Raw genomic sequence first — 11,403 nt, 5'->3', positions numbered from 1 at the left:
TTTTACTCAACAGGTGTTAGTGACAGCCGGCGCCCGCACAGTCCATTTAGATTCTATGTTCCGACCAGCCTCGCCAATGGTGCCCAAGCAGTTATGCAACGAGCGCGCAAATGGTGTGCGGCAAATGCCGAAGCTAGAACGTGGCTCACGGCCTACTCCGTAGAACCGCGATTCCTGACTCGTTTAGTTCATCGCTGTCCATTAGCCAAGCTTTGTACCAGCCCCGGAATTTTCCGCAACGATTATTCAACGCTAGACAGGCCCGCTTGACGGTCTGGCTGGACATTAGAATCTAGCCCTAGACGATGCCATATCTCTTCCGCCAGCAAGCGGAGCCTTGACTTCATTAAGAATCACTAAGGTCAGGGTGTTTTGGATTGCAGCCAAACGGACTGACCACGTACTTCATCACTCGCGTAGCCCAACGTCCCTTAAGATTCGCGCCAAGGTAGCCACGACCTCTGGTTGGACGCGTCCTTTGCAAAGCCTCAATAAGCCTTATAAACAGTGGGCTGCTGGTCAAATTCACCCAAGCACAGGCCAATTCAACGACGTGTTATGGGGTGAGACGGCCTAGTATAGGAGGGATCCAGGGGGATGGTAACAAATCGAGTCTGAATCGCGGGAAGCTTGCGCATAACACATAAGGAGAATTCTGGTGCAGCCGTCTGAAGTCAGGCTCGCTCATTATCGGCGAGACGTACTTGGATATACAAGTGAGATAGTTGTCAACGCAAGAACACAATCTTAGGTGGGAACACAGAGGCAGATAGAGTTGTAAGTTAGGCTTTAGGAAGCGAAATGCTGGAGAAGTAGAATATTAGCTTTTCACACTTATCTGACGATAGTGTTTATTAGTATCTATTAACGTCTTTTGTTAAAATCCAGCATAAGTATGTTAATAGAAATAGAGGTAAGAGACTACTAGTACTTAATTACGTACATAATAAGCGAGCTGCCCGGACAAGCGAGTTGCCCACTTCACCATACCCAGATGTCTTTACATCCCTGTGATATCGACCATAATGCATGTAATGGCATCGGATGAGTCGCTCCCGCCTTCTCCAAACAGGTTTACTTCTATCTGACAAATTCGCGCGTTACGCCCCGTCCTGCCACAGAGGCAGCACCGCCGTTGCTTCGTTTCTATTATCTATTTCTGTTAACCATTTCCTTGACTTTTAACCTATAGCTGCGCGCTGACCTTATTCTGGCTATGAAAGTCTTGCTCTTGGCCTATTATAAGGCTTACTACTTATCTCAGATGCTACTTTGTAGCCTATCGATGCCAGCTAAGTGTCTCATTTTCCTCCCAAAGGATCTGCACCTCTGACTTCGATAAGGCGATCTGATGCATAATGCCCTGTGTTCCTTTAGCAAACTGATTTATATCATGTAAATTAGATATTAGAGAGCTTCCTTAATGTCTATAGATTCGATTCTTAATGAAATCCGATTATAGAGTCGCCTTAATCGGCTTGCTTGGCGTCTTTGACACCTAAGGTACTATTAACTAATCGACCCCAGGACTAGTATCGGCATCTGCAGCTTCATATTAAGCTTAAGAATCTCACTCTTAGGGCTTAAAGGCGCTGGAAATGCCCCTTAGAAGCCTTCTTAAATATTCTTCTCTATTAAAGAGTTTTAGAAAGGTATATAAAAAGCAAAAAAGAAGCTCTTTTTCCTAATATAACTTAACGTGATGTAAGATTTTTTTAAAAAATCTTGGAAAATTAACAAAGCTTACTTTAGGACTTATATATAAGCTATTTAAATCTAGCTATTTTAAGCTTAATTTAAAATTTTAAGAATTATTTAAAAAATAGCTTTTAAGGTGAGAAATAGGTTGCAACACTCGCTTATCAAACACGTTATACCTTCCTTTATTCTCTTCTTAAAATATAAACTATATGCCTACTCAAGCAGGCTAAAACTCCTAATATTAACATGCTAAATTATATAAGATAGATAAGCTGGTATAGTTTAAAGCCAGCTAAGTAGTGACTGCTATAATTATCTAGGATAAGGAGGCGATATTTGCCAGTTGTGCATAGTATAGTATGCTTATCGAATTATTTTATTTATTCCAGCCCTATTTTATTTATAATCCAGCCGTTTTGGTCATAGTATCAGTAACCTAGTCCTGCAGTAGAGGACTATTTTTATACTACATCGAGAGGTAATTCTTACTTGCTATAATGATAAATGGTGGCATGCACTAACACTTAGAACTTACGCCTTATATTACTCTAATCTATTCTCGGTTTCCATGCTAACTACGTTCTGCCGTAGAATGTCTTTCTATACTTATAATAATTATAACTATTAAAATAACCTTTATTTTTAAGCCAGTCTTATTAAAGTTATAGATATCTAACTTTAAGGTAATAGATATACTTAGTGGTAATATTTTATATAAGCACAAACTAGCCCTAAATAACTTCTGAATCTTTGCATTTAGCTCTTCTGTATTTATCTCCGAAAAAGACGCGCTGTTAGCTCTGTTTATGGCTTGACGAGGTTAGAGGCCTAGCGCATGCCAATAGGTAACGCCTCGCGGTCAGCGAGGAGACGATTGGCCCATTGCTTCAACATAAGACAGTCGCAAGGGAAACACTTACAAAGCTGGCGTAAGAATAAAGCGAACTAATATATCTTCTTCTAGATCAGGCAGCTCCCGCTGTTTTGGGGGCCAAATGTGTTAGGATCGAGTGACTTTTCGACAGCGTTGCAAGGTACGATGATGAACCCGATACATTTCTGCGGCGCGTCAGGCACGTAGTTCTAGGCCCTCTTGAAAGGAGTCAAGTGCAAGAAGGACTCTACCTTCAGTATTAGGCTTTGGCATGCCTGGTGGTTGAGAATTTTGTGTTTAGATAGTGGGGGTGTAAGGTGAGAGAATTTTGCTACACACACTTATCATGCAGGTTATTAGTAAATAGGTTTACCAGCCTGCCTAGAGGCGCCGATACCGTTGCGGAAGAGCGAGCCTCGTCTGTTCCTGATAGTACAGCGCAGCTCCTGTTTGCGCAGGGTCAAGCTTACCCCATGACCTCCGTCATGGTGCCTGGCGCCCATTATCATGTGAAGCTTCCCCCTCCATTTCAGCTTCTTACACTCTCAATCAGCTCCGTCTCGATAGAATCAGTCGCACCTCAAGCATCTCAAAGTTCATTTGAGGCACACATTAATGAGCTACAGATGGAGCAAGCTGCTCGGCGGTATGGGCTCGGGTGTGGGGAAAACGAGTAGGTGGCCCAAGGGCGTAGTCAATACTCAATAGCAAGAAGCACTCCAGGGGCGATAGGCTGGCTGGAGATATTCTCAAAAATGAACACCACGCTGCTGATGAGTACTACCCAGAGACGTCATCATGGGCGAAGAAGGCGAATGTCGTGGGAAAATTAATCCAATGGAGGTGTGTAGGTGACAGGGTTGTGTTACTTAGCGTCTCCTGGTGGGTGGAACTTGTTTCATTGTGCCAGATAAACCCAATAATCCAACCAAGAGTATGTGCAAGACTCCTACTCTCAGACCAACAAACCACCCATCTAAATCCACAGAAACACCACTTCCCACCAGACCACGCCCGTTGTTGAGTTTGTCACGAGCACACTCGTAAACGTGACAGGAGTAGCGGCGTGCAACGTATCAATATGCAGTACAGTCACTGACCCGACGGGCTCGACGGGGCTGCAGGTCGATGGCACGCTGCGCAGCCCCGAAACAGGAGTTCGAGACAATAGAGAGGCTCGACAGCGTGACCGAGGGTTCGGCGAAAGTGGTGCAGCGGAAGAGGCCCTAAGGATGAGCTGGAGGGATTGATGAGGCATTTCTTGTTTGGGAGGACGAGATGAGGGATATCTCCGCTTTATGCTGTATATAATCAGACTAAGTGAACCCACCATTAGATTTATTGCATTCAGAGTTTAATTATCCCGGAAAATAGACCCAGCCATCTTTACCATGATTGTCGTTAATCCTACAGTCACATCCGACCCGGCTAGTGATCACTTGCCTCTAGACACGGACTTGCCATTTGCAGTCATCATAGTCGCCATCTTCATCCTAGCAGTAGCATTTTATTCACTGTTTGTACTCCGACCTCGTAGTCTCTATGGTAATGTACTGAAGTGCATCAAGCTCTTATCTCTTAAGACCTGACGATAGTCCCTTAAGACCCGACAATAGGCCAGAGTTGATTAGCGACGATATTTTTAATCCGGTGACACTGGATCAGACTGCCCCTGCACGAGCTTACAGGCAGTGGAAGGCCGAAACGAATTATGTGGCGGACATCGAACCCGGTTTTAATGCCTGGTAAGCACACGAGTCTATTACCACATCCACTCCATTTTCTGACTATTTCTCAGTGCAATTTGCTTGTGCCTAATGCTGGACGAGGATATAATCCGTCATTTACAATGCGGCCATGTCTTTCACTCATGCTGCTTCGGTGAATGGTTCTTCAGGCGCCACGACACCTGTCCTACATGTGTATCACGGATCATGCCAACCACTTAAACCATTTAAGGATTGTCTAAGCCATAAATGCTGAAAGGCCTATATTTATAAGGCAATTTCCTGACAAAAAGGAACGGGGGAAGGTAGAGGGATGATTTTGCTGTGATTTAGCTAAGAGTGGTCACCACGTGGTGCCATGGACATAATAGCAACCGTTTTACTGGTTGATCTTCTCATTGACCGTGTTGATAGTCTCGGCCTTCTTCTGGTGCAAGAAGGAGCTGATCCAAAAGAGGGTCTCGTTGCTAACGACGAGGACGGTGGTAGCTGCAGCCTTTCCGTGGGCGACAAGGCCTGCTTGCTCGTTCTTCTTAGCTTCCGAGCTGTAGACCTGGAAGACGTGATCCTTGCCCTCGAGACCCTTGTGGTATGGGAGGAGAATAAGAGCCCTCGTATCTCGGTAAAGCTCCTCAGTAGGCTTCTTGACGACGGGAAATCGTTTATCGATGCGGTCGAGGGCATTGCCACCTAGCTAGTCGGTCTTTTGGACGTACGGCGAGACGCACTGGTACGGCTTGGAGAAGTAGGGAATAATGGGAGCGGCGAAAGTCTGATAAGCGGCGTCGCCGAGCTTGATGGAGCGCCGGCCGTATTCATTGGACTTGGAGGCATGGATGCCGTCGTTGATAACTGGATAGTTGAGTAGATGCTATGAGTGGGTCAGTTCATGTTGTAGAAAGAAAGCGTATCCTAGGTTTTAAAACTGCGAACAGTCTTAAAAAGAACGCTGCTCGATTGAAAAGCAAACGTCACCTGATCTAATACTCCAGAAGCAACACTGAGACTATTTGCCATTATCACGGTGTCCTACAAGTATTTACAACATAGGAGGGTTAGGACGAGCTTGGTAACGAGGGAGTGCGAGATGTTTAATACCACCGTTACCATGCTAACTACAACATCATGTCCAATAAGCAGACGTCTGAAAAACTGCATACACTTTAAACATTTCAAAGGGCGGTTATATGCAATTACTCATTGGCTTAGGCCTGGCTAGCCAAGCCCGGTGTGGGGCCGGTAAGCGATTACAAAAGCTTCTGTAGGGTAGAAGTTCTGCAATCTCTCACCGCTCTATAGGTCCACGTTGTCAGGATCGCGCCTTCATGCTATTGTAACTCGGAAAGCACCTAACCTCATAACTAAAAATACAACGCGAATTTAGAATTCAGAGACTATCAAGAAGTATAACACGCCATGGGCAGGAGTAGAGAAGGAGGTACAAGGCCCTCCCATGTTGGTTACAGCACATAAAATGGCCTAATAGCAGAACGTCCTATTTCGGCGAGTAATTCTATCGACAGCACAGGGCATGTCACTAACAAGACCATGTTTTCCTTACTTAACTTTCAACTTAAATTACTACTAGGATTAAAAAGCTTAAAACAAGCAGAGTGTGTGAGTGGGACTATCTTGCTTATGCATTAGATGGACTTGCCAGACGACGACAAAGCCGTCCTGGCCAGCAAGATGAATCTAGCTGACATATACCAAATGCGGTCCAAGTTTACAGAAGCAGAGACCTTCGCAAGCAGAGGCTAAACCGAGGCTGCTGTGAGCTTAGTCGAAAGGATGTTATAGATACTCCCTGTCAATGCCTCTCAGGCGCCCGCTGTAAAGTCTAGCCTTGCTACAAAGTTGGCATCACTGGGTAAACTGGAGGATGCAAAAATTATGTTTTCTGAGGTTATAGAAACTCGGCAAAAGAACCTTGGACTTATGCATCTAGATACGCTATGTATAAGAGCAAATCTTACAGGAGTCTATTTTCACCTGGGCGCATGGAAACATGTGGAGAATATAGTAACTTCAGTATTGCCAGCGCTGGAAGATAAACTAAGCATCTCTTATCCTTATGTTATGGCATGCAGGAGACATTTAGCACTTTCCTTACAAAACCAAGGTCAATAAGAGAAGGCTAAGGAGCTTTATTTAGAAATTATAGATCTCCATAATCAAATCTATGGAAGAGAATATATCAAAACATTAAACTGCATGGCCGATATCGCTTCTTGGTGCAAGGACACGGGCCGATATAAAGAAGCCGAAGAGTTACAGGATTCAGCAATAAACAGCTTGGAGGGGATAGTCGGGGAGGATCATCCTAATACTCTGTATTTTAAAGTCGACCTGATAGGGATATATACCAGGCAAGGCTAGTATAAAGAGGCTGTTAATCTGGGAAAGCTGTTAGTAGAGCAGATAGAACACGTCTTAGGAAAGCAGCATATAACGACCCTTAGCTGCTTGCAAAACCTAGCACTAGCATATAGATATCACGATCGGTTCCAAAAAGCAGAACACCTTGAGAGATAGGTTCTTAAGGGGATGGCCAAGCTTAATAAGAACCATTATGATGCATTAACAGCACGCGCCAACTTAGCTCTTGCTTCGAGCTTGAAAAGCACGATGAAGCAAAGGAATTATTTGCAAATGGTGAAAGAATGCTGCATAATGAAGATCCAGCTGCACTCACACGCTTACAAAAACCTAATTTCTTGGTTAGCCTTGCATCGATGAGAATCAATTTCGCCGTCGGCTTTGCGGGTCTCGAGGACCGATGCGTCGCGGCGACGGAGTCTCCACCATGGACCACGATCTCCTCAAGGGTCGCGTCCATTTTGCATGACAAAGGCCCGTGGCCGCATCAACTTCCACGTCCACTAGAAGATTATAAAGATTGTGATGATTGTCGGATGGGCAACGCCAAGGTAGGCGGTTGCAATGGGTGCTGACATTATGACAATATAGGATTAAACAAGGCGGAGGATACATGTAATGACAATTAAAGGCCCACTCAAAGACAACTGATTTACTGGAGGCGCGGCGGTCGGTGACTCAGATCTTTTGTTCTGCGTCCCCAAACCAACTCCCGCCGAGAGTAGCCTGAGATACTCCACGGCTCGCTGTCAGCCTCTTGTTCAATCTTGCTAAAACTTCGCTTGTGAGCATTAATAGAGAACTGAATACCAAGTGCCTTGTTTTTGACTGGCTTCGGTTGATCTATCTGTGGTTGTAACACGGGATGAAAGGCGTAGTTATAAAGTGTTTACAACTATCCAGAAGAGTCTAGAACTTCTACATGAGGTACTGAAGGCTAGTAGGCAAATGTTAAAGTCTCAGATAGTTTGCATGAATGCTTCTCTTATGGCGTCCCGTTCCTTTCTATCGTCTCTGCCTCATCACGCATAGCATTCTTATAATCATCCTCAGATCCGAAACCAAGCGCTTTGGTGCGTCTGAAGTAAGGCGAGTAATCATCATCATCCTCAAAGTCCTTAGGATTAAGATCCCAGATTGCTTCTATCATCCAAATGAGCCATTCGGGCGCAGGCGGCCATCTGCGAAAATACTCAATTCGCTGCTTTTCGTCAAGCTGCTCTTTTTGTTGCTCCCACCAAGTGGTATAGATCATAATATAAGATTCGCCAGCACCCATACGCCAGCATATGTCGTACGGATGGACTTTTGGAAATATAAACCAGGGTGGAGGAACTGCTCCGTGTTGCTGAACCAACTTGGCAATTTCATTTTGGTGCTCTGTGGAGGCGATCATTATCCATACCAGTATAGTACAGACCGCGCCCAAGGAATGGTTTAGAGGTGCGGAGTCGTAGAATTGTGATATCTATCCCAATGTTGGTTGCGCTTGAAAGAGTAATAGGTCGTGAATCTTCATGGGGGCAATGGCTGATTTGATTTGATTTGGTTGGATTGGATTGAATTGCATCTATCGCACTGAGCGTGCTTAATAGGTTAAAGTGAATATGATGAGAAGCAGTAAAATGCCTCGACTTATTGTTTTCTTCGTGCGGGGTATTCCATCCCGCAGAGTTACCTAGACACATAGCTAAATTACTAATCCAGTTATTTCCCGAGACCGCGAAGACAGTCGCCGTATACACCTAAATGACCCGACCTCGGGTGGCTATTTTTCGGGCCGAAATGGACCGCGGCTCTAACTTCGGGCCCCTTCCACGTAGAAATAAGCAACTTGCACATCAACACATTGCCGCCAATGCCGCTGCAGCTATTCCAGCTTTTTCTTTCTATTCCCTTTTTTCAGAAATGTGTCCAATGCACCAAGATATAGGTCATATAGCTTAAGGAAAATAAGGTTGTTAATAGCTAGAAATATCTAATATGTGCATTTTGAAAACCGCAAGCTTGGGAACGACCCTCTACTTACTACTAATTATATATTAGCTTACCCCAGTTTAAACCACTGCTTTTTCACTGATTTTTACTCTATCTGTTCTCGTATGCAAGGTCGATTAGCCACGTGTCCTGCTCCGTGCATTTAATTAATAGAGTCATGGCTTTAGGTCGATTTGACTTTCGCCAACTAACTTACACAAACAAAGTCAACCGAATTCCTGCACAGAACCCCGCGTTTACCCCGCGTTCATCTAACGCTATGCGCAGACTCCCTGTCCCTTTACTCTTATGGTCTTACAGAGTACAAATTGCTTAAATAGGGCGACTTCTAACATAGGCAGTCTAGAATAGTTAAATTTAGCTACTGAACTTTAATAGCTGTGTAGGCTTGTCTCAGCTTACCACAAAACCCGGAATCAATTAGGCAAGAACGCTCTGTCGACAGATCCCAGTAACATTGGCGCGAAGCCCAAGCCACCAACCAATTTTGTCAACACCCAGACGTCCTTGCATCGTATTCCACCCTCGCTAACACTAGCCCTGGCTGCCCCCAACCTAAATTATCGAAGAATGAGAAAAGAGAGAGAAACCCGCTTGGACGTTGTTATTCAAGCCAGTCCACGGAATAGCCGCCACAAGGTAACCATCCCGAACACCGATCCTGTTTACCGGTAAACCATCTCCATGCCATAAACCAATGCAGCCATGGTCAGATGCTGGAGCTTCATTCTCTGTGCCCTCGCCTTTCTCGGTGTCGACGCCGTCGACAACCTCTCTGACTTCTCTAACAATCTGGCTACGGATATAGCTCCTCTTCTCGTTCTAGTCGGCGATACTATGACCAAACAGTACCTCAGTGAGAGCACATCCTTTCTCAACTCCTTTATCTTTACTATGGCCCCGAATGGCATCATCCCCGGGATCCTCCTCGCCATTCGAGTCTGCGGGCACTCATCTCCCCGCGCCTTCTTTGGCAGGTCCCAGGAAGGCGATGGCGTGGTTGAGGCCGAATTATGCACGTCTACGGGCCGCGACGTGTGCGAGATGTTTAATAGGGGCGGCATCACTCGTGTTCTGTGCTTTCAATCGTGCCGAACCAGAGAACGGAGCTAGCGATTGTGACGAAAGCAAGCGTTGCGAATCAAAACTTCCAAAAGATGATAGTCAGGGAGTTTACTATTTCTAGGGTTCACCATTTACGAAACTTGCAAAGCTTGTTACAAGTATTCTATCTCAATCTTATACTGATCATGCTTTGCGCCAACCAAAGTGACCTTGATGCCCCATCCAGCTACTTCATATGACTTTGTACCAGTCATAGAAAGTGTCGCATCGTTCAATGGCTCCCAGCCGCTAACTTCACTGCCACAACTGTCAGATCCAGGGGTTGTATCAAGAACACGAACAGGGCCCAGTCCTGTAGCGACACTTGTGTCAATCGTATAGAGAAGAACACCAGGAGCACAAATCTTTTCATCCGCACCCTTAGCCACACGGGCTTCAGCAACAAGAGCAGAAGTTTTGTTAACCGCGACAACCACAGCCTTGGTTCCTCCTTCAGTCTCAACGGGCGCCAAGGTATGTCTGGTAGTGCCAGGTTCGAGAATGCAATCAATATCTTCATCGTGTAACCAACCTAGCCTCCACTTATCCCAGGCGAAGAAGTCGGGAGCGATTCCTCCCATATTCCCCATAACACTCCATCCACCGGTGAATTCGCCAGTAGGAAAATCAAGATCAAGGGGATATAGGTCGGGTAGACACATAGAGTGGCCAGTCTCATGGTTGAGCGCTTTATAGCCCCAGGAATTGTAAGGGTCGACGCCAAAGGTAATAGCTCTGTTAGATACCAACTGGTTGTCTCGTGTAAAAATAGCAAAGGACGAGGCCAAAGAGCGAGTGAACCATGCCGCATTTCGTGTCGGTACGATATACAAGATATCTGTCTTGGCTGGGGGTAGATTTTCGCCATTGTTCATGTATGCATCTAGTGCATCCTCAACATAGGCATAGTGCTGCTCGTTGGTTAAACCAGCATCCCAGTTATATGATTCTGCGGATCGTGGCATGCGATAGAATTTGGAAGTTTCGGCAGTGATGTTGAGTTGAAGTTGGTGAAAGCTGATTTCTTGGAACCACTCGTTGGCGTCGGGAACCAGGAAATCGTAATCGCTCTGCGGAGACTCTCCGTCGAGAGCCTCTGCATCGGCAAAATCAACAAAGATCATATAGCCTTGGATAATGCCCTTGCTAGAGACGCAGTCTGTCATAAAGCCATGTCCAACACTCTGCCATGCAAAATCATTCCTGGGCAGCTTACAGGTCGGAACCCATGCTGTGTCGTTTTCAGGAGAAGTACCGTTGCTAGGAAAGGTGCTGTTGGTAGAAGAGTCTGAAGGTAGGGAATCCGTTTGATTGGTATGTTGAGTCTGGTTTTTTGGTAACGGTTGACATACGAACGATGCCACCGCGGGTAGAACGAGCGACAGTAATGTCGCCTTGGCTCCCATGATGTACAGTCTCTGGGAGGTTGAAAGCTTGATATTCTCGAGGCATTGCCTTCGTTGAGCTTCCATGTTTGGTATATATCTTATCTCCAAGTCTGGCACGTGCGCTGTGCTCGGCGGTAAGTGCCTCAATTGGATTAGCGTGCCTTAGAATAAACGAAGAACGAGTGTAGAACGAGCGTAGAACGAGCTTAAAATTAAGCATGCTAATAGATAC

At 45.5% G+C, this 11,403-nt stretch overlaps 4 protein-coding genes across 4 annotated transcripts; 1 reads left to right on the top strand and 3 right to left on the bottom strand.

Annotated features, from left to right (window-relative positions):
• Nucleotides 1–4,681: 4,681 nt before the first annotated feature.
• Nucleotides 4,682–5,136, bottom strand: FOIG_04615 (uncharacterized protein; the record flags this gene model as incomplete). The annotated part of the gene is made up of 2 exons (XM_031202903.1): nucleotides 4,682–4,992; nucleotides 5,019–5,136. 2 exons carry the CDS (start codon nucleotides 5,134–5,136, stop codon nucleotides 4,682–4,684), a joined length of 429 nt encoding a protein of 142 aa, XP_031066482.1.
• Nucleotides 5,137–7,666: 2,530 nt separating this feature from the next.
• FOIG_04614 (uncharacterized protein) lies at nucleotides 7,667–8,077 on the bottom strand (the record flags this gene model as incomplete). Its single annotated transcript, XM_031202902.1, has 1 exon — nucleotides 7,667–8,077. The coding sequence occupies one exon, from the start codon at nucleotides 8,075–8,077 to the stop codon at nucleotides 7,667–7,669; it is 411 nt and encodes a 136-aa protein (XP_031066481.1).
• A 1,307-nt stretch (nucleotides 8,078–9,384) lies between these two features.
• On the top strand, nucleotides 9,385–9,792 carry FOIG_04613 (uncharacterized protein; the record flags this gene model as incomplete). The annotated part of the gene is made up of 1 exon (XM_031202901.1): nucleotides 9,385–9,792. One exon carries the CDS (start codon nucleotides 9,385–9,387, stop codon nucleotides 9,790–9,792), a length of 408 nt encoding a protein of 135 aa, XP_031066480.1.
• Nucleotides 9,793–9,896: 104 nt separating this feature from the next.
• Nucleotides 9,897–11,255, bottom strand: FOIG_04612 (uncharacterized protein; the record flags this gene model as incomplete). Its single annotated transcript, XM_031202900.1, has 1 exon — nucleotides 9,897–11,255. One exon carries the CDS (start codon nucleotides 11,253–11,255, stop codon nucleotides 9,897–9,899), a length of 1,359 nt encoding a protein of 452 aa, XP_031066479.1.
• Nucleotides 11,256–11,403: the final 148 nt, after the last annotated feature.

The sequence above is a fragment of the Fusarium odoratissimum genome (genome assembly GCF_000260195.1).
Source record: "Fusarium odoratissimum NRRL 54006 unplaced genomic scaffold supercont1.6, whole genome shotgun sequence".
Lineage (NCBI taxonomy): Eukaryota > Fungi > Ascomycota > Sordariomycetes > Hypocreales > Nectriaceae > Fusarium > Fusarium odoratissimum.
This window is presented reverse-complemented; position numbering and strand designations above follow the sequence as displayed.